Source organism: Xenopus laevis, chromosome 5S, assembly GCF_017654675.1.
Source record: "Xenopus laevis strain J_2021 chromosome 5S, Xenopus_laevis_v10.1, whole genome shotgun sequence".
NCBI lineage: Eukaryota > Metazoa > Chordata > Amphibia > Anura > Pipidae > Xenopus > Xenopus laevis.
This window is the reverse complement of record NC_054380.1, coordinates 80595932-80622436: the sequence shown is the minus strand read 5'-3', so window position 1 is coordinate 80622436 and position 26505 is coordinate 80595932. Positions and strand designations below refer to the sequence as shown.

Below are 26505 nucleotides of genomic sequence, written 5' to 3'. Positions count from 1 at the left end.
CAAAAAAATTTATATTTTCAGCATTTATATGGCATAATTTTTCTGGCAACTGTGCTTCAGTGGCTGCGACCAAAAAAATGACTATTTTCAGCATTTATGTGGCATATTTTTTCTGGCAACTGTGCTTCAGTGGCTGCAACCAAAAAAACTGGGCAAACAATGTCTACAAGGTCAACGTATGGCGAAAAATTACTATTTTCAGCATTTATATGGCATATTTTTTCTGGCAACTGTGCTTCAGTGGCTGCGTCCAAAAAAACTGGGCAAACAATGTCTACAAGGTCAACGTATGGCGAAAAATGACTATTTTCAGCATTTATATGGCATATTTTTTCTGGCAACTGTGCTTCAGTGGCTGCGTCCAAAAAAACTGGGCAAACAATGCCTACAAGGTCAACGTATGGCAGTTGTTTAAAGAGAACAGTAGATTACTAGCCAGCAAAGCTACCTAAGCTAAAATGTCCCTCAAATCCCTGCAGACTTCTGTCCCTCCAATACAGAGCAGTATCAAGCAGATTACTAGCCAGCAAACTTACTATCATCTGTCCCTGAAATCACTAACAGCTCTCCCCCTACACTATCTCTTCCAAGCACACACAGGCAGATTTTTCAGATACATTTTTGCCCTTGATCCCCCTCTGGCATGCCACTGTCCAGGTCGTTGCACCCTTTAAACAACTTTAAAATCATTTTTCTGGCCAGAAATGTCTTTTCTAGATGTTAAAGTTCGCCTTCCCATTGAAGTCTATGGGGTTCGCGAACCGTTCGCGAACCGCTCGCATTTTTGCGCAAGTTCGCGAATATGTTCGCGAACTTTTTTTCCGACGTTCGCTACATCCCTACTGAAGTCACAGTGCATGCTGCCTGCTCTTTACATTCTGCACACTGGCTGAGAGGCTTTGTAGTCAGTTACCATTTGCACCCGAAATGTTGTACATATCCTAAAAATGAAAAGCAAGGAAATAAAAAACTTGCCTATTCAGTTTTTGAAGAGACCTGCAAAACAGTTTTTCTAAGCTCTCTGCTTTGATTAAAACGAAATAGGATTTATATTGGTGTGCGTTAAGAGCATGCATTCAAAAGCTATGGCAGTAACATATTGAATTTGCACAGATAAATAAATATATCATATTTATATATATTATATTGTGTATATATGTATGGATAAACAGTGCTGTAAATTGCTCTTAAATATACTGTCTAATTAGTATGCAAATAGTATTTAATGGTGACATGCTTAAAATGAAACTTCTTACTGTTTTTGTTTTGGGTTACGACACCTGGAACAACTGTCTGGTCCCCCTAACCCCCCTTTTCCCATTGACATCTGTCAACCTTCCCTCCCCAAAAAGACATAATTACCACTGAGAATGGGGATAAAAACAGCCACAATTTTTATTAACAAGTATACAATAATTACATAAAACATGAAATTGATTTTTTATGCTAACCAATATTAACTTACAAAATTACACAACACTCTCCAGAAATGCTTGCCAAATCTTGACTACCATAATGGGCTACCTGCTGTGACAGCCACTCTCTGCAGCCACACTAGATGTGCACCTATTGCAACCAAAAACCCATCTCTTCCGGAACCCAAACACATATAGGGGCAAATTCACTACGATTCGTAGTTGCGCCAGGCGCAACTTCGCCAAACTTCGCCGCACTTCGCCAGGCGTAGTTTCGCCAGCGCTCCGCAAATTCACTAAAATCCGAAGTTGCGCACAGGGGTAGCGTAAGGTTGCGATGTTGCGCTAGCGTTGATTCGCTAAGCGAATCGAAGTTACGCTAGCGATGGTTAATTTGGAATTACGATGGTTAATTTGGAATTACGATGGTTAATTTGGAGGAATACGTAGAATCACTACAAATGCCTGGGAAACCTTCAAAACATCAAATAAAAATTTTTTTGCCCTACACATGTGCCCACTGTATAGTTAAGTTGCCATGAGTTAGGAAATGTAGGGGGGAAGGAGGGGAGGCTCAAAAATTTTTTCGATCTTTTTCATCCTCTCACCCATAATATAGAAAAAAAAAACAGCGTTTTTTGGGACTTAGAAAAAATGTGACCTTTTTTTGAACAATCCCTATCTACTCTATTGCGCTTCGCCTGGTCTGAGGTGGCGAAGGAAGTCTAGCGTAAAAGGTAGCGTTCAGTACACTGCGCGCGTTAGCGATTTTGTGTATTTACGTCCGTAGCGAAAATTCGCCAGGCGTAAGGGTGCGAAGTAACACTAGCCAATTTACACCAGCGTTCGTTAGCGAATTTGCGAAGTAACAAAAATGCCCAATGCTAGCGAATTGACGCTAGCGTTAGGCGCTTCGGCGCTTAGTGAATTTGGGTCATAAAGTCAATTAATACCCCCTGACTGTGACATGCACTGAACCTACTATATATATATATATATATATATATATATATATATATATATAATTCCACATATAACGGCACTCACCAAATAACGTATCACGGCTGGGTGCTAACCGTAATTCACACAAGCCCAAGTTTGAAAGCACTCACAGCAGATTTCATCAGTGTATAAAAAGGTTTATTCACCGCTCACATCTACGCGTTTCAACCCTCAATGGGTCGTCATCAGGATGACGACCCATTGAGGGTTGAAACGCGTAGATGTGAGCGGTGAATAAACCTTTTTATACACTGATGAAATCTGCTGTGAGTGCTTTCAAACTTGGGCTTATATATATATATATATATATATATATATATATATATATATATATATATATATATATATATATATATATATATATACACATATATATATATAGTATAAATGTAACCCTTTTTGAGACACCTTTGGTAGAATGGAGTTAAACTCTCTCACTTACTGCGGTGCAGTTTATGAAAATCACGCAGTCTAAACCTCCTTGAATTAAAGATACTGGGAACTGGGATTCACATTGCATTGCCTCCACCTAGTGGACACTGAGAAATTACACCTTGGGTAATTCCACCAGGAAAATAAAATAAAACCCAAGTTGCAGCAAACAACTATAACTTTATATATAAAATTTAAAGAAAGAAAACAAGTATCTAATACATAAAATACTCCTGAACTCATATATATCCCACTACTAATAATAATTAATCACACAGTTCAGCTCAAATAAAATGTCCCTTCCCAAGAGCCCTAGGTGGAGCTACCTGCCCCAAAGGCAGTGGCTCCCACTTAGCAGGCTCATGAAACCATCTGTCTCACAGAGGGAACCACACACCAGAATCTTCCAATAACTTCCCTCAGGCGTATCACTCACACAGGACTCACATGATTAGTAAGGCATCCACAGCGTCTATGTGGAAATCTTTCTTCATATGGCCGAGCTCCAAGCTTCCAAGCTGAGCACACAATGCCGCCTTCACCAGATATTTTCCTTACTTTCTCTGTTGCCTCTCTGTCTGTTGTAATTGGGCTACAGGCCTCTCCTTGGCTTGGCTCCACCTGATGCATGGGGTCCATATATCCCCAATTTCACCAAGGACCTCACCACCCTTAGGGCCTTTCCTTCACTGGGCTTAAGCTCCAGACTCCCTGTACATTCACTCCCTCCTGAATTGGAAGGCGAAATAAGGAAATCCACCTTCTGTCCAACACTATACTGAAGTGTGATAGGAAGTGGTCATCGGCCTCTGGAGCAATGATACACATTACACATTTTCCTAATAACTCAAACTGGATACATACAGTACCTACATAAGGTAGTGTACTTTTTTTTCTAACTGTTGGGTGGGATGCTGCACCTTCTGTCTGCCTCCCAGATGTGACATTCCTCCTGCTGTACACCTAACCTAATTACAAAATGTGTATCCCTCTACATGACCTGCCTGCTTCCTCACCCCATATAGGCTCCTCCTTTTGCATTCTTGTGAACTGTAGGTTCAGCACTTCCTTTCCCCAAAAATGTTTTCTTGCAGCTTTTTGCCCCTTCCAAGCAATTTCAGTTTGGTGCATAGTGTGATCTCTGTGGTGGTCCTGCAGTCTTCCATTATTGTTGGAGGAGCAGATTCTTCTGCTGCAAAAGTATGTCTATAGTCAATATATGGTAATTTCACAAGATTGATTTAAACCTCTTATACATATCTTTGCAGGTAAGGGTGTATAGAAAAAAATAACGATCTAATGTTTTCTTCCTTTGTCTTTTGGTGCTAAAAGGATTTTGTACAAATATATATAAAAACGTTGTTCAGTATGAATAATGTTTTCATTCACCATTTCACCATATGCTGTCGTTACAAACCTCTTATTTCCTCTTTATGCAGAAAGTTTATCTTTAATATCTCAATCAATAAAGGAAAGTGATGTTAAAAATGAATGCCTCTAGTTTTTCTATATTTTGCAACCTTAATAAAAGCAGACCTTAATATCACTATACATTTCCATTTTCTTTTACACAGGAAAAATAGCTGGCTAAAAAAGTATATATTAATCATGTTGAATCATTTCATTTGACTAAAATAATCTATTAGTCCAGCTCTAGCAAAATGCCCGCTAATCCTACTGAATCTAATTTCCTAAATGTGACAGGGGATTTTAGCATATCATATGCTGTAATTGATACAATTTTATGAATGCAGTATTTTGGCAAATTAATGGAAAGGAGCTATTTCTTACAAAAATAACATGTTTTTGTGTTGTGTTATTAGGAAATACATCACAACTTTAATCCATTTTTCATTATAGCTCTGTATAAAAATGTGGTGCAATTAGCTGCAGTGGAAATTCAGCTTTTGTCTTAAAGGAATACTGTCATATTCCTTTTTTTCAAAACACATCAGTTAATAGTGTTGCTCAACTAGAATTCTGCACTGAAACTGGGTTTTAAAAGAGCAAACAGATCTTTTTATATCCAATTTTGAAATTTGGCAGGGGGCTAGACATATTGTCAGTTTCCCATGTACCCTCAGGTCATATGACTTCTCTGATAAGCTTACAATCACTCTTTACTGCTTCACTGCAAGTTGGAATGATTTTACCCCCTGCCTTTCCTCCCCAATAGTCCATCAGCAGTCTATCAACAGAACAATGGGCAGCTAACCAAATAGCAGCTACCTGACACCTCTGCTGAAGGATCTGCTTGCATTGCTAAACGTGCACCCTAAAAAAAAGCCCTGTTTTTTCCTGCTTGGGTGCTATTCTCATGTCTACCACTAGGGTTGTTGTAAATACAATGGGAATTGAAGAACAATTGCACAAGGCACTGAGATGGATGCCTTTGTTGGCTTCATTTGTTGGTATAAGAATAACATTTTAAATGGTAGATTGAATCATTTGCAATGTAAATAGTGTAGTTTAGAAATAACAAGTACACCATAAAAATTGTGACAGAATCCCTTTAACTGTGTAAGACATAATATTTGCAATGAGTTTGATAGGGTAGTTTGATAGATGAAAAGCACATTACCTGTAAGTAACCTTGTTTTACAAAAATAATGACATATATCTTTCTGTAATCCGTTATCTTTTTTTGCTTTGCAATCACAGTAATACATAATTAGACTTCACTACTCAGCACCCTTATGAGCACTGTAATCCACAGCCCTATTTATACAGTAACATCAAGAGAAGCTTATTTTAAAGAACAGGGTCTTGGTTTTATGCCGTGTCAGATGCCCACTTACTATGATAAGATCAAAGCAGTGGTCTCTGCTTCTCTTTTCAGAATAATTAGAGTGACTTTTAGGGATTTAAAGACTAAAGGGATTATCAGGTTGGAGCAAGCACTGGTGAGCTATAGGATGCAATATGAACCCTTTAGGGACCATTCAGTACTTACACCTTACCAATGGTGCAGTTCAAAGTGTGCATTTGTTGGCACTTACAGAGTACAGTATAACAGAAGGGAACCTTGAATCTATTGTTATTATTGTTATTGTTGTTGTTATTAATAATTATACTACTAATAATAATAATTACAATAGCATTTGTATAAAGCATGAACATATTCTACAATGTTATATAATAGACGAGTAAACAGGTTCAACATACAAATTGCATTCAAAAATACAACCAATAACAGTTACAAGAACTAAAGGGATCTTTGATGGAGAACAGGGTATGAGACACAATGGCGCTAATTTATCAATGTCCACAGTTCAGGGGTTTTTGTGCCAAAGCTCCCAAATTCAAATCAGAGTTTCAAAAACTAAAATTTTAGAGATTTATGAAGCACAAAAAACTTAAATACAAAAATGCAGTATCTAAAAGCTCCTGAGTTCATGTAGAAGTTAAAGGGGTGCTTCACCTTTAAGGTAACTTTTAATATGTTATAGAAGGCCAATTCAAAGCAACTTTTCAATTGGTTTTATTATTTATGTTTAAAGTTTTATAGTTATTTGCCTTTTTCTTTTGACTCTTTGCAGCTTTCAAATGGGTGTTGCTGACTCCCTTCTAAAAAACAAATGCTCTGTAAGGTTACAAATGTATTGTTACTGTTACTTTTTATTACTGATCCTTCTATGCAGGCCCTCTCCTATTCATATTCCAGTCTCTTATTCAAATCAATGCATGGTTGCTAGGGTAATTTGGACCCCGGTTACCACATTGGTTAAGATGTAAATTGAAGAGGAGTTGATGTAAAAACTAAATAACTCAAAACCCTTCAATAATAAAAATTAAAACAAATTGTAAATTGTCTCAGAATATCCCTCATACTAAAAATTAGCTCAAAGGTGAACAACCCCTTTAATGGGAGTTGTCCAAGGCAAAATGTAAGTGTTTTTTTTCCATTTCAGTTTTTCAAATGTTTAGCATTGGTGTAGACCCATTGAATGAAAATGATGAGTAGAATACAAATAAGCTTCAGATTCAGCTAAATCCAAGTGCCTGGCTGAACTGAATCCAAATCCTTAAAACCGTGTGACTTTCTTGTCACATGAACAAGGGAGTTGCGATGTTTACCCTTGTATGTATCGTGCAGTTCTTTTGAATCCTTCCTTGCCCTGATTTGCATATGCAAATAATGGGTTGGGTTCACATTCCCAACTATCAAAAAAATATCTTTACCATAACCTTAAAAAACTGTGACAATATATTATCACTTAAAAAAAGATAAACTATTTGAAATATCTCTTTCTATTTGAATAAACCATTTTGTCCTCAAGACTGCAACACAGAATATTATGAACTGGAAAAGTACTGAAATTGATACATAAAACAATTGCATTTTACTCAGTAGATAATACATTCCAACAGAAAAAATATATAGTTATACAGGATTATAAATAATAATTTGAAAATTAGAAGTAGAAAATGTAGAGAAAACAATAGGTCAACACTGAAAATGAGGGTATAGTGGCTTCCCAATCAATATAAATAGACATTCACATACTTACATAATTCATTTGGGTTGAAAAAAGACCAAAGTCCATCAAGTTCAATCCCTCCAATTGAAACCCAGCACACACACACACACACACTTAAACTATATATACCAATATCTATATTAATTGTAGATTTTAGTATCACAATAGCCTTGGATATTATGCTTGTACAAGAAATCATCCAAGCCCCTCTTAAAGGCATTAACATAATCAGCCATCACAACAACATCTAGCAAGACATTCCACAACCTCACTGTCCTCACTGGGAAGAACCACCTACACTACTTCAAATAATTATTTTCCTGTAGGGGTGGCTTCTGGTCCGATGATCCATTCCTATGGAAGAATAGATCTCTCCCACTAGCTGTCTAATGTCCTCTAATGCAGTTAAAAAGAGTAATAATGTCGCTCTCAAGCCTCTTTTACCTAGAGAGAACAACTCCAGTTCCAGTTTATTTCATTGCACTTTTAACTTTCTGTCTTATTTTCAATTCCAATGTATGTATTTTTGGCATAGCTTTTGCTCACTAAATGGGTATGGCTAGAACCTCTATTTTCAAATGCATCTTTGCATGTCTGAAATAAAATCCACAATCATGTCACATTAAACAGGACAAAACATGTTCTTCACACTAAATACTTTAATAACCTGCTGCTCTGATCATAAGATGTCTGATCTATAATAAAATATTTGAATGAGAATGTATGCTGTATTTGATACTACTGCTGCATGCCGTATATTTCCATCTATGGCTTGGGGACAGAGTTATGGCAATGGCTAATAGATAAACTAAATCTCAATGCAATTTCCAGCATGAGAAGAAGTAAAAGGATTAACAGGTTTCTTACACACACTATTTATTCTGTGGTATCTAATGACTTACATGCTTTTACATAACAAAATAATGAGGAATGACTATGATGAACACAGACCACACATTGCAAGCAATACAAAAAGGAAGATTTTAATGTTCATATTAGTACAAAGTACCTTTTAACACAGACTAGTCAAAAAATTTGCCTAAAAATTTGTCTAAAAAATGTTTTCTTTCGGTAAACAAAATTGCACACTGCAGTGCTTCCCTGACACTAAAAACTCTGTAGACTAAGGGCCTACAGCCTTTGTTGAATATATTTATAAATAAGCCTGGAGGCTTTGTTGGTTATATAGTGAATAAAGTACCCCCTCTTGTAAAATATAAGGATATTATAAGTTACAGAGGAGTTTTATGACCCTATAAAAACACGAGGCCGAAGGCCATGTGTTTTTATACAGGTCATGGAACTCCGAGGTGAAACAATGTTTCACCTCGGAAACAAGAAACAATGTTTGTATAAGTATTCAGTTCCCACTTTTTAATGATTCCATTTGAAGTCATAGCAGAAGGATTTACCAGCTTTGCACACAATTCACGTGTTTTTTTCCCATTCATCCTGATACATTTGCTCCAAATGAGTTAGGCCTAGTGAAAAAGGTCGTTTTTTAGAATGTCCCTGTATTTTGTACCAATCATTTTTCCTTCTATTTTAGAAAAGATGCCCAGTCAATGCTGAAGCAAATCAACCAGACAGTAGGATTATACCACCACCATAATTTAGCATAGATGTTGTTAACCTGTATCAAGAGCTGTATATTCTATTGACCTTATAGGATGGTGGCACAAAAGAAGCCATTTCTCAAAAAGAACCATGTGAAACTACATCTGAATTTTGCAACAGTTCTTGGGAATGACTCTGATGTGATGTATAAAAAATGTTTTTTGTTCAGATGAGATCCAAATATGACAATTTTTCTCCAGAGCTTTGGCTTCAGTTCAAAGTACAAGTACAGTGGTGGTTTACATATAACTAACCTAAACATGCTGCAGTAACTCTGGGACCATGGGCTAAAACCACACCCTATTGTGTTCAAAGTCAGTATATAGTTATGCTCTTATTGCTGCAAAAGATTGAAACATGGTTCTACATAATATTAAAATTATAATATGGCATATTTCAGATTTTTACTTTTACCAAAGATTTTTCTATATATCACAATTAAAACAAAGCTAGTTTTGACAGAGACCCAAATTTCAGTGTAGGATTGGTGAAGGGGTGGGAATATATTTGCATTGCATATCTATCCATTATCTATATATCTATTTATCTAATCTATCTAACTATATGCACAGAGGGCTACACTGTGTGAAAACAATAGCCTAAATAAACTCTTAAAGGAAAACTATACCCCCAAAATTAATACTTGAGCAACAGATATTTTATATCTTATATCTGAAATACTACAACTCTAAGGGGTAGGGTCGAATATCGAGGGTTAATTAACCCCCGATATTCGACTGCCGAATGTAAATCCTTCGACTTCGAATATAGAAGTCGAAGGATTTACCGCAAATAGTTCAATCAAAAGATCGAATGAAAAATCCTTTTCGATTCGAAGGATTTTAATCTATCGATCGAACGATTTTTCTTCGACCTAAAAATTGTTACAAAGCCTATGGGGACCTTCCTCATAGGCTAACATGGCACCTCGGTAGGTTTTAGGTGGCGAACTAGGGGGTCAAAGTTTTTTTTAAAGAGACAGTACTACGACTATCGAATGGTCGAATAGTCGAACAATGTTTAGTTCGAATTGTTTGATTCAAAGTCGTAGTCGAAGGTCGAAGTAGCCAAAAAAATCATTCGAAATTTGAAGTTTTTTTTATTCTATTCCTTCACTCGAGCTAAGTAAATGGGCCCCTAACTGTAACAGGAAGAAGTGTGGAAGCAAAAGACAGAACTTTGTCAGTTAATTGGCTCATGTGACAAACAAGTATGCTTTGTTTGGTATGTTTGTGTGCACAGTGAATCATACGATCCCAGGGGGGCAGCCCTTATTTTTTAAAATGGCAGTTTTCTATTTATAATTACCCAATGGCACATTCTACTAAAAAGTATATTGTTGTGAAAATGGTTTAGTTACATGAAGCAGGGTTTTACATGTGAGCTGCAATATATTTTTATAGAGACTTACATTGTTTGAAGGGTATAGTTTTCCTTTAATGAAAAGTTAAAAAAAATATTATTCTCAAACTACTGTATTTTATCAAGTGTTGCTATATTTTACTGAACAACAACAATTGTTACCATTATAGGACTTATTGTGTTCATTTCCGTGCACAAAATAATAGCCTGAATCTTTTCTTAAAGCAATATGCTTCAGACTCAGAGAGCAAGGGTTCCGAGAGGTGAATGTGCTTGTGAATAGAGCAGAGAGCTTATTACTGCCAATAGTATCTAATCTTATAACATGTGTGCTGTAACTATTTCCCCAGTATGCTAGAGCAGAGCTTGAAATTTCTTCTTTTTCAAGAAATGTTGTACCTTTAAATTACCAAAAATCTTTTCTTTGATTATGTGATTATTTTGGCCTTGATACAGTATGTCATCTGAGATGTATTAAAACCTCACACACATCTGGTGAACATATGTTACCTGTACCAAGATAGCTATGCAAAATGCATTGTTTTAGGCATGCATGATAAGAAAGGCTGACAAGGTGTTTCTGTCATTGCAGAATTAAGATTTTTCAACCACATAACACAGATCAATGATTATACCAGTCAATACTTTAATTCAAGATTTACTCTTTCCTGACATCTTGTAGTAAGCCTATTTATCACTAAAGCTTTGGAGTCTAAAAAATATTTGTTAGCTCTTATTGCTGTTGGGCGAATCTGACCCATTTCGCTTTGCCAGAAGTGTGTGAAACTTGCATTGAAGTCTTTTTCAGTACAAAGTTTAGAAATAACCCCTGGTACAAATACTAAGCAAACTGAAAGCACCAATGGGTAATAAGTATGCCCAATACGGAGAATTCAACTAAACACAAATTAATTTCAAGAGTTATACGAGTGCTTTATGAAGCCACATTGGTAGAGTTTATAGTAATGCTGTATTATTTCCATCTTCTACTAGCTTTTAATATTAAGTTGAGGCAAAATTCCTTTATAATTGTGCATTTAGGTTTCAAATTGCTGTGCTTCAAAAGGGAACTAAAGTCTAAAATAGAATAATGCTAGAAATTCTGTATTTTGTATACTAAACATAACCATGAACTTACGGCACTAGAAGCCTAATTAAACAAACAATTTATGTTTTCAAAGTTAGCTGCAGGGGGTTACCATCTTGTAACTTTGTTAAACATCTTTGGAAGACCAAGACTGCGCACATGCTCAGTGTGGTCTGGGCGTCTGTTGGGAGGTTAAGCTTAGGAATTGCCATAAATTATCAAAACAGCACAAGTCAAATAATATCTGCCATAGAAGCCGATACAGCAAGACTGATTAATAATCAGAATATGCAGACTACATTGGATCTGCGGATACAAATCTCTACATGGTCGCAGGCTGCTCTACAGGGAAACAAACAAAGCTGCTCGAGTTCTGGGAAGTAAGGTGGGGGGGCTCCCCCCTGCCATTTGAAAGTATGATAATTTCCCTGCAGAGCAGTAAGGAACCATCTGAGGTTTCCTATCCTCTACAGTCAGAGCAAGTAAAACGAAGGGGAAATATCACTGCAGTCAGAATTATTATAAAAACGGTACACATTTTTTAAATTAAAGTACATTGGAGACAGATTTATTTTTCATTAAATAAATTAAAAAATGTTATTATTTTGCCTTTACATCCCCTTTAAAACTGAAATTTCTTTGTTACAGTCCATGGAGTGTGGGACGAGTGGACACCTTGGAGTTTATGCTCTTTTACATGTGGAAGAGGCCAAAGAACTAGAACAAGGTCATGTAGCCCTCCTCAGTATGGTGGAAGGCACTGTGATGGCCTGGAAATGCAACATAAACCATGCAATATTGCTCTCTGTCCTGGTAAGACAACATTTTGTTTGTTGTTGGTGTTACAGTATGTGGTCAATGCAATAAAAAGAGTTTAGTTATGTACAGTATAATAAATTAGTATTGTGTTTCATACAGTACATGCTACCCTCCATCTGCTGTTCAAAGTTTAAAGTCCAAATAGTAATATTTATAAATGGTGCTATAGAAAGAATAAACATTAACACATACTATAAGGAAAATATTTAACAATGTTGTTGATTCATCTTCCTTTAATGTATGTAAAATGTATAATGTGATGTAATAAAAATATGGAACCCTTTTTAAGCTTTTCATTTTTGCTGCTTTGTTGCAGGCTGCTGCTGAGGTTATGCAAGATTCCTAAACAGAAAGTTTAAAACATCAGGCGTGCTTGCATAGGGCAATTATTTTTACTGTTTTTCGGATTTTTGATACCCCCCCCCAGATTCTTTAAAATTGAGCCAGTAATTATACCAAAATAATAGTTTTATTAGAGTTAGGGTTTATGACTGTAGCATTGGCTATGACCATTTTTTTCTAGAACTTGATGTGAAACTTTAGATGCATGGTTTCCCTGTGGACCCCCTCAAATTTAGATGTATCTGCAGAGTCAAAGTTTCTCTGTAGCAGCAAAATATATGTACATACATAGTATAATATGTAGTTGCTGTATGTATATATTTACATCTCTTGGCACATGCACAAAATATGACATTTAGAGAAAGCTTTGCTACATTTGTTCACTGGCCAAGTAGCAGATGTTACTGAATTAGTTTAACCTGTAGGCCTGCTGTTGTATAAGTTGTAGTTGAAGAGCAACATACTGTATTTCCAACAGACTTAAAGGCATGTAAGCTTGCAGCCTCTTTTTCCATCCATAGCAGTTTATTTGCTCTGTATGTTATTTGATAAAATAGGAGGTTGATGTTAATGAAAGGAATCATATATCATTATGTTAATTGCTACTATGAACCCATAACATATGCCACAAACACAAACATGGTTCCTAGGTATTGTACTGCAAAGTGGAATCTAAACAGTAGAACAGTAAATCTCCCTTAAAATTTGCGCATGATCAATTAAAGAGTTCCTCTTTTAGTTTTACTACAATTGGTTACTCAATGGCTACTATCCCTTAAATTGACATAGACATTCCAATAAATTCCTTCCAAAATATCTTATTTTCCAATATAGCCATTCTGTAGGCACGGCTTTTCTGAACTCAGCACTTAACAGTATCGTATTACTTTCCCTTGAGGTTACTAAAAGGTGTAAGAAACTGGTTTAATACAATATGTGAATAGTTAACAATGCTTTCTCTCTGTAGTTACAGGGATGTATGTGCTTGTTACAGGTCATAATGGAAACATTTAAATGGTTCAAGCAGAGCTTCTTTTATTAACAACAAACTGTCAAACCACTTCCTAGAATTCAACTGCTTCTCTCCACACTTATATATCTGCCACTCAATCATTATGGACAATAAACGACATTGCACAAGACACTTAGGTGCATATTTATCAAGGGTTGAATTTAGAGTTCACGAGCGTTTGTAAAACCTCCCATAAACTCCCATGAACTCGAAATTCTAGTAAAAAAGACCAATCAAAATTTTTCAAGAAATTCTAATTTTTCTAACTCGGGTGAATGGGATCAACCCACAAACTTGAATCGGATTTCAATTGAATTCGAATCATGTTAACATTAAGATGCAAATTTATCAAAGGTGGAAGTTAATTTTCAAAATTCGACCCTCGTCTTTGTTTGAAAATCGATGTATATATGGTGTTAAATAGTATACCACTTTTTATTACAGTATGTCTGTGATCTTCTTAGGTGAGTTTTGTAATGGCCTCACTGAATGTCCTATTCAATTATCCAGCAAGCTAAACACCTTTGCATATCAACTCTTGGATAGTGATGGGCGAATTTATTCGGCAGGCGCAAATTCGCGACGAATCCCCCGCGAATTGCCGCCGGCGAATACATTTGCGAAACCGACATACCATTTCACGAATATCTCGGGAAATTCGCAAATTTTTTGGCGAAACGCCCCAGATTAGCCCATCTCTACTCTTGGATCACGAAGTGATGTTGAAAGTGTTTACTCATACAAATACATGCAGAAGATACATATCAGCGTTTGAAGAAATGACAGCTGTATTTTGAACATGGCTAGCTACTATAAGCAGCATCTCACTAGTTGGATGCGCAATAAACCCTTATAAACAACAAACATAGGGGGAAATTTACTAAAGGTCAAAATGTGACGTTCGCCAGCGTGACGTCGTTTTGCCACTTTGCCGATTTACTAATGGGTACTGGCATAAATTCGCTAGCGAAGTAGACATACTCTAGCGCTACTTCGCACCCTAAGCCAGGCGAAGTTGCGCTCTGGTGAAGAGACATAACTACTATAATTCACTAATTTGCGGATTTTCCTGAATGTTACCTCTTAAACCAGACTCGACTTCGCCAGCTCATACCAGGTGAAGTGAAGTGTTATACTCTACTCATCCTCGGCTACCCAAAACATAACAGGTACCCTCCTTCCCCCTTACATTTGGCACCTAAACTATACAGTGGGCACATGTGTAGGGCAATATAAGACCTGTATTTAATTCTTATTCAGTTTCCCTGGCCTTCTGTACTGTAATGTAGTTGTTGCAACATATACGTCCATTGTACTTTAACTGCACGCTGTATGCTAATTAGGCATCGCTAGCGTAACTTCGGACTGCTTGTCGTATTATTGCTAGTTCAACTTTGCAACAGTTCGGTAACCTGTGCGCAACTTCGGATCTTCATGAATTTGAGCAGTCCTGGCGAAATAACGCCTGGTGAAGTGTGGCGAAGTGCAGCAAGGCCGTTGCTAGCGCATTTTCTGCGCTTAGTGAATTTGCCCATTAGGGTGACAGTAACATTCCCTAGACAAGCATTATAGATGTGTAGCTACAAAACAACATTACTTATAGGGAATGATTTCAATGGGGTAATGTAGGAAGCCTCAAGACTATAAATGTCTGCAGATCTAGCCCTTAACTGCCTTATACTCTCCCTTCCTGTTACACTGATTTCCTGTCACATGCAACAGCTGAGCTAGCAATTACAGATTGGGAATACCAAACAGATAAATTATAAATGGCAGGGCCATAATACGTTTGTCTGTTGATTGCAAGCTGTGTGAGTCTATTTGCTTGTTGCTTTCATTTTCCTATTTACAGGAACTCCTGCAGTGTTAGTTACCTGCTGACAGTGTTGTCAGATTTCAGTTGATTGATTGCTGTCTAGGTCAGTTTTCGGTAACCTAAGCATTTCAGCATTTCATTTTGAATGCAAACTCTGTAGTTCTGTCACCCTGATAAAGCTCCCTCAGTTTAATGAAGGGTTTAAAAAAGGACACCATTATCTTGTAATTGTAAGTAGTATAATAGGAGAAAATATAGAGATTTACGATTGTAAAAAACAAACCCACTAGAATGCTCGGGACCTGGGGTTTTCTGGATAACATATCATTTCATAATTCATCTCTAGTCTAATAAAAAAATAATGTAAACATTAAATACACCCAATAGGCTGGTTTTGCTTCCAATTAGGTTTAAAGAAAAACTATACCCCCAAAATGAATACTTAAGCAAAAGATAGTTTACCGTATATACTCGAGTATAAGCCGAGTTTTTCAGCATCCAAAATGTGCTGAAAAAGTCTACCTCGGCTTATACTCGGGTTAGCGGACAGTAGCTGAGATTGCAGTCCCTTTTAATCATTCCTATACCAACAGTTCACTTGGGGAGAGACTGCAATATCCCACAATGCCCTCTGTTGGTTATATGAAAGAATAACAGTGCGCCCTCTGTTGGTTATATGAAAGAATAACAGTGACTGTAATATCACACAGCGCCATGGGTTGGTTATATGAAAGAATAACAGTGACTGCAATATCACACAGCACCCTCTGTTGGTTATATGAAAGAATAACAGTGCGCCCTCTGTTGGTTATATGAAACAATAACAGTGACTGCAAAATCACACAGCGCCATCTGTTGGTTATATGAAAGAATAACAGTGCACCCTCTGTTGGTTATATGAAAGAATAACAGTGACTGCAATATCACACAGCGCCCTCTGTTGGTTATATGAAAGAATAACAGTGACTGCAATATCACACAGCGCCCTCTGTTGGTTATATTAAAGAATAACAGTGACTGCAATATCACACAGCGCCCTCTGTTGGTTATACGAAAGATTAACAGTGATGACAATATCACACAGCACCCTCTGCACATGGTAGTGGGACAGTGAGACAATGCACACAGTAATCCGTTTGGCAAGTCTCTGTCACCATTAGGGATGTAGCGAACGTCGGAAAAAAAGTTCGCGAACATATTCGCGAACTTGCGCAAAAACGCGTTTCCAACATAAGGAGCGTTGAATTCCAGCGAGTCTGGCTGTCAGAAATCAAACGCCTGACTGGCATGTTGTAGCGCTGCTGAATGTCAGCAAGGCGTGCCATGGCTGTGTAGGAACGTCTGAAATGGGCCGACACCTTTCTGGACTGGGTGAGAACGTCTTGGAATCCTGGGTACTTGGAGACAAAACGTTGGACTATTAAATTTAACACATGTGCCATGCAGGGCACATGTGTTAAATTGCCCAGTCTCAACGCTGCCAACAGATTGCTTCCATTGTCACACACCACTTTTCCGATCTGCAGTTGGTGTGGGGTCAGCCACCGATCGGCCTGTGACTGCAGAGATGACAGGAGTACAGATCCGGTATGGTTTTTGCTTTCCAGGCACGTCATCCCCAAGACAGCGTGACAACGGCGTACCTGGCACGTCGAATAGCCTAGGGGGAGCTGGGGGTGCACAGGTGTGGAGGAGGAGAAGGAGGACCCAGCAGCAGAGTAAGAAGAAGAAGAGGAAGAAGACGAGGTAGAGAGCGATGGAGGAGTAGAGGTGGTGGCAGAACCGCGTGCAATCCGTGGCGGTGACACCAACTCCACTGTTGTTGTTGAGCTACCCATTCCCTGCTTCCCAGCCATTACCAAGTTCACCCAGTGGGCAGTGTAGGTGACATACCTGCCCTGACCATGCTTGGAGGACCATGCGTCAGTAGTCATATGGACCTTTGGCCCAACACTAAGTGACAGAGATGCGGTAACTTGGCTCTGCACATGTTGGTACAGGTGTGGTATTCCCTTTTCAGAAAAAAAATTGCGGCTGGGTACCTTCCACTGCGGTGTCCCAATTGCTACAAATTTGCGGAAGGCCTCAGAGTCCACCAGCTGGTATGGTAAAAGCTGGCGGGCTAAGAGTGCAGACAAGCCAGCTGTCAGACGCCGGGCAAGGGGGTGACAGTCAGACATTGGCTTCTTACGCTCAAACATGGCCTTCACAGAAACTTGGCTGGTGGCAGATGACTGGGAATGGGAACAGGTGGTCAAGGTGGAAGGCGGAGTGGAGGGTGGTTCAGACAGGTCAAGGAGAGCAGAGGTAGAGCAGTAAGATGCTGGACCAGAAGGAGTGTGGCTTTTAGTTTGCCTGTTGCCTTTGAGGTGTTGCTCCCAAAGTGCTTTGTGCTTGCCGCTCATGTGCCTTCGCATAGAAGTTGTACCTATGTGGCTGTTGGGCTTACCAAGGCTCAGTTTCTGACTGCACTCATTGCAAATTACAATGCTTTTGTCAGAGGCACACACATTAAAAAAATCCCACACTGCTGACTTTTTGGAAGTGTGCGATCTGGCGGTAACAGTAGAAGTTGGCGGCATTGGCGGCAATGGCGGGTGCGTTGGCCGGCTGAACACAGGTGCCGATACATGTTGTTGCCCTACTGATCCCTGCGGGCTGTCCTCCCTGCTTCTTCTAAGTCTTATTCTCCTACTGCCTCTCTGACTCTCCGTCTCTCCATCTGAACTACCCTCCTCTTGCTCTCTTCTACTAGGCACCCACAAAACATCAATCTCCTCATCATCATTCTCCTCAGATGCATCAATTTCTTCTGACACATCACAGAAGGAAGCAGCAGCGGGGACCTCCTCCTCATCACTCATTATGTCCATCTCTATCGTGTTCTCTGCCAGAATTAAATCTGGTGTAAGGTCCTCATCTCCTTCATCTTCTTCTGGCAATAATGGTTGCGCATTACTCAGTTCAAGAAACTCATGGGAAAATAACTCCTCTGACTCCAGTGAAGAAGGGGCACCGGTGGTGGAGGAAGTGTTACGTGGGGTGGCCATAGCAGTGGAGGATGAGGAGGATGTTGTGGTAAAGTTAGAAACGGTAGAGGATGGGGTGTGCTGTGTAAGCCAGTCAACTACCTCTTCAGCATTTTGGGAGTTCAGGGTTATTGGCTTTTTAAAACTGGGCAATTTGCTAGGGCCACAGGATTGCATAGCAGCACGGCCCCTAGCACGGCCTCTGCGTGGCGGTCTGCCTTTGCCTGGCATTATTTTTAAAAAAACAACAACAACAAAAACTCAGTTGGTTTTTCTGGAAACGATAATACACACAGCTAGATGGCAGTTTGAAGAAAACAGTGTGCAAATAATGCCTACAAGGTCAACGTATACACTACTACAGTGGTGGATACGGATTACGTAAAATATATGAATGCTGCTTGAAAAAAAGTAACTCAAGTGGTTTTTCTAGAGACGATAATATTATCAATATTTAGACAAAATGTGAACAAGCTCACACAGCTAGATGGCGGGTTGAAGAAAACACTGTGCAAATAATGCCTACAAGGTCAACGTATACACTACTACAGCGGTGGATACGGATTACGTAAAATATATGAATGCTGCTTGAAAAAAAGTAACTCAAGTGGTTTTTCTAGAGACGATAATATTATCAATATTTAGACAAAATGTGAACAAGCTCACACAGCTAGATGGCGGGTTGAAGAAAACACTGTGCAAATAATGCCTACAAGGTCAACGTATACACTACTACAGAGGTGGATACGGATTACGTAAAATATATGAATGCTGCTTGAAAAAAAGTAACTCAAGTGGTTTTTCTAGAGACGATAATATTATCAATATTTAGACAAAATGTGAACAAGCTCACACAGCTAGATGGCGGGTTGAAGAAAACACTGTGCAAATAATGCCTACAAGGTCAACGTATACACTACTACAGCGGTGGATACGGATTACGTAAAATATATGAATGCTGCTTGAAAAAAAGTAACTCAAGTGGTTTTTCTAGAGACGATAATATTATCAATATTTAGACAAAATGTGAACAAGCTCACACAGCTAGATGGCGGGTTGAAGAAAACACTGTGCAAATAATGCCTACAAGGTCAACGTATACACTACTACAGCGGTGGATACGGATTACGTAAAATATATGAATGCTGCTTGAAAAAAAGTAACTCAAGTGGTTTTTCTAGAGACGATAATATTATCAATATTTAGACAAAATGTGAACAAGCTCACACAGCTAGATGGCGGGTTGAAGAAAACACGGTGCAAATAATGCCTACAAGGTCAACGTATACACTACTACAGCGGTGGATACGGATTACGTAAAATATATGAATGCTGCTTGAAAAAAAGTAACTCAAGTGGTTTTTCTAGAGACGATAATATTATCAATATTTAGACAAAATGTGAACAAGCTCACACAGCTAGATGGCGGGTTGAAGAAAACACGGTGCAAATAATGCCTACAAGGTCAACGTATACACTACTACAGCGGTGGATACGGATTACGTAAAATATATGAATGCTGCTTGAAAAAAAGTAACTCAAGTGGTTTTTCTAGAGACGATAATATTATCAATATTTAGACAAAATGTGAACAAGCTCACACAGCTAGATGGCGGGTTGAAGAAAACACTGTGCAAATAATGCCTACAAGGTCAACGTATACACTACTACAGCGGTGGATACGGATTACGTAAAATATATGAATGCTGCTTGAAAAAAAGTAACTCAAGTGGTTTTTCTAGAGACGATAATATTATCAATATTTAGACAAAATGTGAACAAGCTCACACAGCTAGATGGCGGGTTGAAGAAAACACGGTGCAAATAATGCCTACAAGGTCAACGTATACACTACTACAGCGGTGGATACGGATTACGTAAAACATATGAATGCTGCTTGAAAAAAAGTAACTCAAGTGGTTTTTCTAGAGACGATAATATTATCAATATTTAGACAAAATGTGAACAAGCTCACACAGCTAGATGGCGGGTTGAAGAAAACACTGTGCAAATAATGCCTACAAGGTCAACGTATACACTACTACAGCGGTGGATACGGATTACGTAAAATATATGAATGCTGCTTGAAAAAAAGTAACTCAAGTGGTTTTTCTAGAGACGATAATATTATCAATATTTAGACAAAATGTGAACAAGCTCACACAGCTAGATGGCGGGTTGAAGAAAACACTGTGCAAATAATGCCTACAAGGTCAACGTATACACTACTACAGCGGTGGATACGGATTACGTAAAATATATGAATGCTGCTTGAAAAAAAGTAACTCAAGTGGTTTTTCTAGAGACGATAATATTATCAATATTTAGACAAAATGTGAACAAGCTCACACAGCTAGATGGCGGGTTGAAGAAAACACTGTGCAAATAATGCCTACAAGGTCAACGTATACACTACTACAGCGGTGGATACGGATTACGTAAAATATATGAATGCTGCTTGAAAAAAAGTAACTCAAGTGGTTTTTCTAGAGACGATAATATTATCAATATTTAGACAAAATGTGAACAAGCTCACACAGCTAGATGGCGGGTTGAAGAAAACACTGTGCAAATAATGCCTACAAGGTCAACGTATACACTACTACAGCGGTGGATACGGATTACGTAAAATATATGAATGCTGCTTGAAAAAAAGTAACTCAAGTGGTTTTTCTAGAGACGATAATATTATCAATATTTAGACAAAATGTGAACAAGCTCACACAGCTAGATGGCGGGTTGAAGAAAACACTGTGCAAATAATGCCTACAAGGTCAACGTATACACTACTACAGCGGTGGATACGGATTACGTAAAATATATGAATGCTGCTTGAAAAAAAGTAACTCAAGTGGTTTTTCTAGAGACGATAATATTATCAATATTTAGACAAAATGTGAACAAGCTCACACAGCTAGATGGCGGGTTGAAGAAAACACTGTGCAAATAATGCCTACAAGGTCAACGTATACACTACTACAGCGGTGGATACGGATTACGTAAAATATATGAATGCTGCTTGAAAAAAAGTAACTCAAGTGGTTTTTCTAGAGACGATAATATTATCAATATTTAGACAAAATGTGAACAAGCTCACACAGCTAGATGGCGGGTTGAAGAAAACACTGTGCAAATAATGCCTACAAGGTCAACGTATACACTACTACAGCGGTGGATACGGATTACGTAAAATATATGAATGCTGCTTGAAAAAAAGTAACTCAAGTGGTTTTTCTAGAGACGATAATATTATCAATATTTAGACAAAATGTGAACAAGCTCACACAGCTAGATGGCGGGTTGAAGAAAACACTGTGCAAATACTGCCCACAAGATCAACGTATACACTACTACAGCGGTGGATACGGATCTCGTAAAATTTATTATGGCTGCTTGAAAAAAGTCACTCCGGTGTTTTTTCTGGAGACGGTAATATTATGGATATTTAGACAGAATGTGAACAAGGTCACACAGCTAGATGGCAGTTGGTTGAATAACACACTGGGCAAAAAATGCCTACAGGGCAAATAATGCCTAAAAGGTCAACTTATACACTACTACAGCGATGGATACGGATTACGTAAAATATATTATGGCTGCTTGAAAAAAGTCACTCCGGTGTTTTTTCTGGAGACGGTAATATTATGGATATTTAGACAGAATGTGAACAAGGTCACACAGCTAGATGGCAGTTGGTTGAATAACACACTGGGCAAAAAATGCCTACAGGGCAAATAATGCCTAAAAGGTCAACTTATACACTACTACAGCGGTAGTAAAATAAAAAAAAGTAAAATAAAAAAAAATGAATATTAAAAAAAAAAAATTAAAGTTGGTGCTGCTGAACTACTAGGAGCAGCAGATTAGCACACCAGTCCCACTCCCCAACACTGCTAGACTAATAGCACTGGGCTCTTATAGTAGTAGTAGTAGTAGTAGTAAAACAACAAAAAAATAAATAAAAGCAGTCCTTACAAGGACTACTGTTATTGCAGCAGTCAGCAGATGAGATCAGAAGCAGGACAGCTGCCCACTGCAGCTACATACAGAGCACTGCAGTAGAAGGTAGATTACTAGCCAGCAAAGCTACCTAAGCTTAAATGTCCCTCAAACCCCTGCAGACTTCTGTCCCTCCAATAACAGAGCAGTATCAAAACGATTACTAGCCAGCAAACTTTCAACTGTCCCTGAAATCACTAACAGGCAGCAGCTCTCTCCCTACACTATCTCTTCAGCACACACAGGCAGAGTGAAAAAACGCTGCAGGGCTTCGGTTTTTATAGGGAAGGGGAGTGGTCCAGGGGAGAGCTTCCTGATTGGCTGCCATGTACCTGCTGGTCTGGGGTGAGAGGGCAAAAAAAAGCGCCAACAATGGCGAACCCAAAATGGCGAACGTCGCGCGACGTTCGCGAACTTCCGGCGAGCGCGAACACCCGATGTTCGCGCGAACAAGTTCGCCGGCGAACAGTTCGCGACATCTCTAGTCACCATCAACTTTGCAAAGAAGTCCGGTTGATCGATGGGGGGTCGCTTTGGCAGAATGTGCGCTGCTGGGAGACAGGGCTGTAGTTGTGTCTAGGCTTATACTAGAGTCAATACGTTTTCCCAGTTTTCGTAGGTAAAATTAGGTACCTCGGCTTATACTCGGGTTGGCTTATACTCAAGTATATACGGTATATCAAATTAAGTAGAATATTAAAGAATCTTACCAAACTGGAATATATATTTAAGTAAATATTTCCGTTTTACATCTCTTGCTTTGAACCACCATGATAGTCTCGGTGCTGCCTCAGAGATCACCTGACCAGAAATACTGCAGCTCTAACTGTAACACACAAGAAGTGTGGAAGCAAAAATCCAAACTCTGTCTGTTAATTGGCTCATGTAAACTAATGATTTGTTTGTGTGCTCATGAATCCTAGGATCCAAGGGGGAGGCCCTTATTTTTTAAAAATGGCAACTTTCTATTTATGATAACCCAATGGCACATACTACTAAAAAAAAGTATATTATTATGAAAATGGTTTATTTACATGAAGCAGGGTTTTACATATGAACTGTTTTATGCAATATATTATTTATAGAGACCTACATTGTTTGGGGTATTGTTTTACATTAATTATATCTTAGTTGGGATCAAGTACAAGGTGTTGTTTTATTATTACAGAGAAAAAGGCAATCAATTTAAAAAAAATTGGATTATTTGGGTAAAATGGAGGCTATGGGAGGCAGTCATTCCGTAATTTGGAACTTTCTTGTTAACTGGTTTCCAGATAACAGATCCAATACCTGTACGATTAGGTGGAAGTTGCTCTAATGAAACATGTTTTTAACATTTTTTAAAGTTTTTTGCATGTCACAGCCTGTCGATATGTGGCGAATTCTGATGCCATTTTCTTACACTGAATAATAAATCTGCCTCCTAGTATGGTTCACCTAGCTTTATTACTTATGCGTGCAAACCATAGAGAACCAACCTGGGAGTTTAAGATTAAGGGGAATATTTATTAAGGGTTGAATAGTAAATTTGAATTCGAATTTTGAGTGTAAAATCCACACATTCGAATATTAATCCCCCTATTTGAATGTAAATTCAAATGTGAGATTTATTACACCTCGGCCATGGAAACAGTCCTAGTACGAATATTTGCCACCTAAAACCAGTTAACTTACAAGTCAATGGCAGAGGACCGTTGAGCCATTTGGAGAAGTTAATAGCCTTCCTGACATTTGAGGGGTTTTTTTTTCAGGAGAAAAACTTGATTTGTACGAATCTAATTTGAATTGATTACTGTTATGTTTTGGGTAGCCGAGGATGAGTAGAGTATAACAGTGCTTTATTAGCAGAGTCATGCAGGCATTACACAACAGTAAGCTTTCACTTTCACTTTTAAGCTACCAGGAAGTATGCACAGTATAAGTATGAGCACAGTGACATCTACAGGCCATTTGCATGAACACCACAATTACGATTCAAATTTCCGTGTCGGAACCATTCTATTGAATATTAGACATTCTAATGTTTCATAAATAATTTACCAGTCGAAATTGTGAGTATATTTGGATTAAAAGAAATTCACATGAATTCACATGAATTCAAAATTTGATAAATGGGCCTCTAAGAGATATATAGTTATACTGTTATACTGTTGCTGAAACCATCTTTATAAATACATGGTACTGAATACTGATGAGCATTGCAGATTAAACCAATTTGTGTTAGATGTGCTTGAAACAGAAAAAGCTTTCCACAGACAGCATATGTGCATATGGACAAATGCTGTTGAATAGATGCCAAACTTTGTTCAAATATTTAAAAACTAGGAATCATAATCTTATTGAGATGGAAGCAAATGTCAAGATGTATTGAAAATCTTATGTAGAATGCAATTAATGTTTTATGTAGTAATTTCCACACATCATCCATGATGTATCAGTTTAGTGAGCCATACAGAACATACAAGGCATTGAGGGAACTGGAGTCTGGATTTGAGGGAAGCTGACATATGCAAAATTATTTCAATGATATTTATATTCAGTGCACGGAATGGCAAGAGATACATAGATACTGCTTTCAAAAGCAATTACATTTAAAAATAACTTTCAAGATCACTGAAAAAAACTGATGCATTGGAACATTACTTAGAATTAAATTTGTTTCTTTTATGCACAATTTTATATTTAGGTTTACAACCTCTCACAACAGTCTTATATCTGATATCTCCCTCTGTTGACTTTCTAGTAATTTTGAAAGCAAAAGGGCCCAATGACTGGCAGACAGCCATGATAACACATGGACATCATCATAATCTGCCAGCAGATATTGTGTATAGATATTGAAGCCAGCTGGCAAGAGCATATATCAGTCTGCCCTACGGGGAATGGATTAGGACAGGGATATGTGGTAATCTGTAGTGAATATTTGATTAGAAAATAATGCTTTTACATTCAATATATATGTGGTTTGAGTAATGAAATATATATATTTTTTTAAAAACTTCTTTAGGTTGTGCTAAATTATTTTTTCAAGCAATTTTGGAAAAAGCCTGAAAAATTTGAGTGATTCAGGTTTTCGATAGATTTTATCGAGTTGTTCCGCAATCCGATTAAATTGAGTTTCTTTTATTAATAAATAAGCTAAAATCGGGCATGGGAGTTTGGTTGTGGTTTTTTTAACTAAAATATGAGATAAATTTGGATTTTAGTAAATATTCAGTAATAAGCCATTGCTGCTCTGCGTTAGTTTTATTAACTCCTATAATGCCTCAGCATCTGCCGAGGATTAAAACAAATGCTGTCCTAGCTCATATGGCCAACTGTGAAATCTGTTGCTTTATATGTTTTCATTGCTCATTTGCAGTTGACGGACTATGGCAGGAATGGAGCGCTTGGAGCCAATGTTCGGTTACATGTTCTAATGGGACTCAGAAAAGGCAGAGGGAATGCTCTCCAGCATCCCACGGTGGCTCTGATTGTAAGGGCCCCTATAGTGAGACCAGAGAATGTCACAACCAGGAATGTACAGGTAATTATATGCTCACCATTTTAATTAACGATCCTTCTTTGGTAAATGTTATGAATTCCAATCTTTTATCTCCCACAGTTTTTATAGCCATAAAGAAAATAACTTTGGAAAGATATATCACTTCAATGTTTTTTTTTCCACTGCAAGTTGTGTTTTTATAGCTACAATAATGCCATCAATATTAATGTATGAAATACTTTGATATTGCAACATAGAAATAATAAGAGGCTGTATGTAAAGATGATTGTATTATACAACATCAATAAGGGGCATATTTATCAAGAGTCAAATTCAAATTTGAAAAACTTCAAAATACTAATTCAAAAAGACCAACCGAAATTGCTTTGAAGTTTTTTTTTGGCCGAATTGTTCCATTTTCGATCAAATAGGTCCGTATTTGGCCGAATTTTAATCGTTACGAAATCGAAGTAATATCACATTCCATCGAATTCCCAAAAAAAAACTTTGATTTTTCAAAGTCCACCAATTGACTCCCATAGGCTAAAACAGCAATTCAGCAGGTTTTAGATGGCAAATGGTCAAAGACAGTACATGATAAATTTCGA

General features: G+C 37.9%; 1 protein-coding gene across 4 annotated transcripts in view; it reads left to right on the top strand.

Annotated features, from left to right (window-relative positions):
• The window catches only part of LOC108718003 (adhesion G protein-coupled receptor B3), a 521962-nt gene that overhangs the window by 195757 nt on the left and 299700 nt on the right, over positions 1-26505 (top strand). For all 4 annotated transcript variants that reach the window (XM_041564704.1, XM_041564703.1, XM_041564701.1 and 1 more), the window contains exons 5-6: positions 12045-12209; positions 25775-25939. In XM_041564704.1, coding sequence (XP_041420638.1) covers positions 12045-12209; positions 25775-25939 — 330 coding nt within the window. The remainder of the gene's footprint in view (positions 1-12044; positions 12210-25774; positions 25940-26505) is intronic.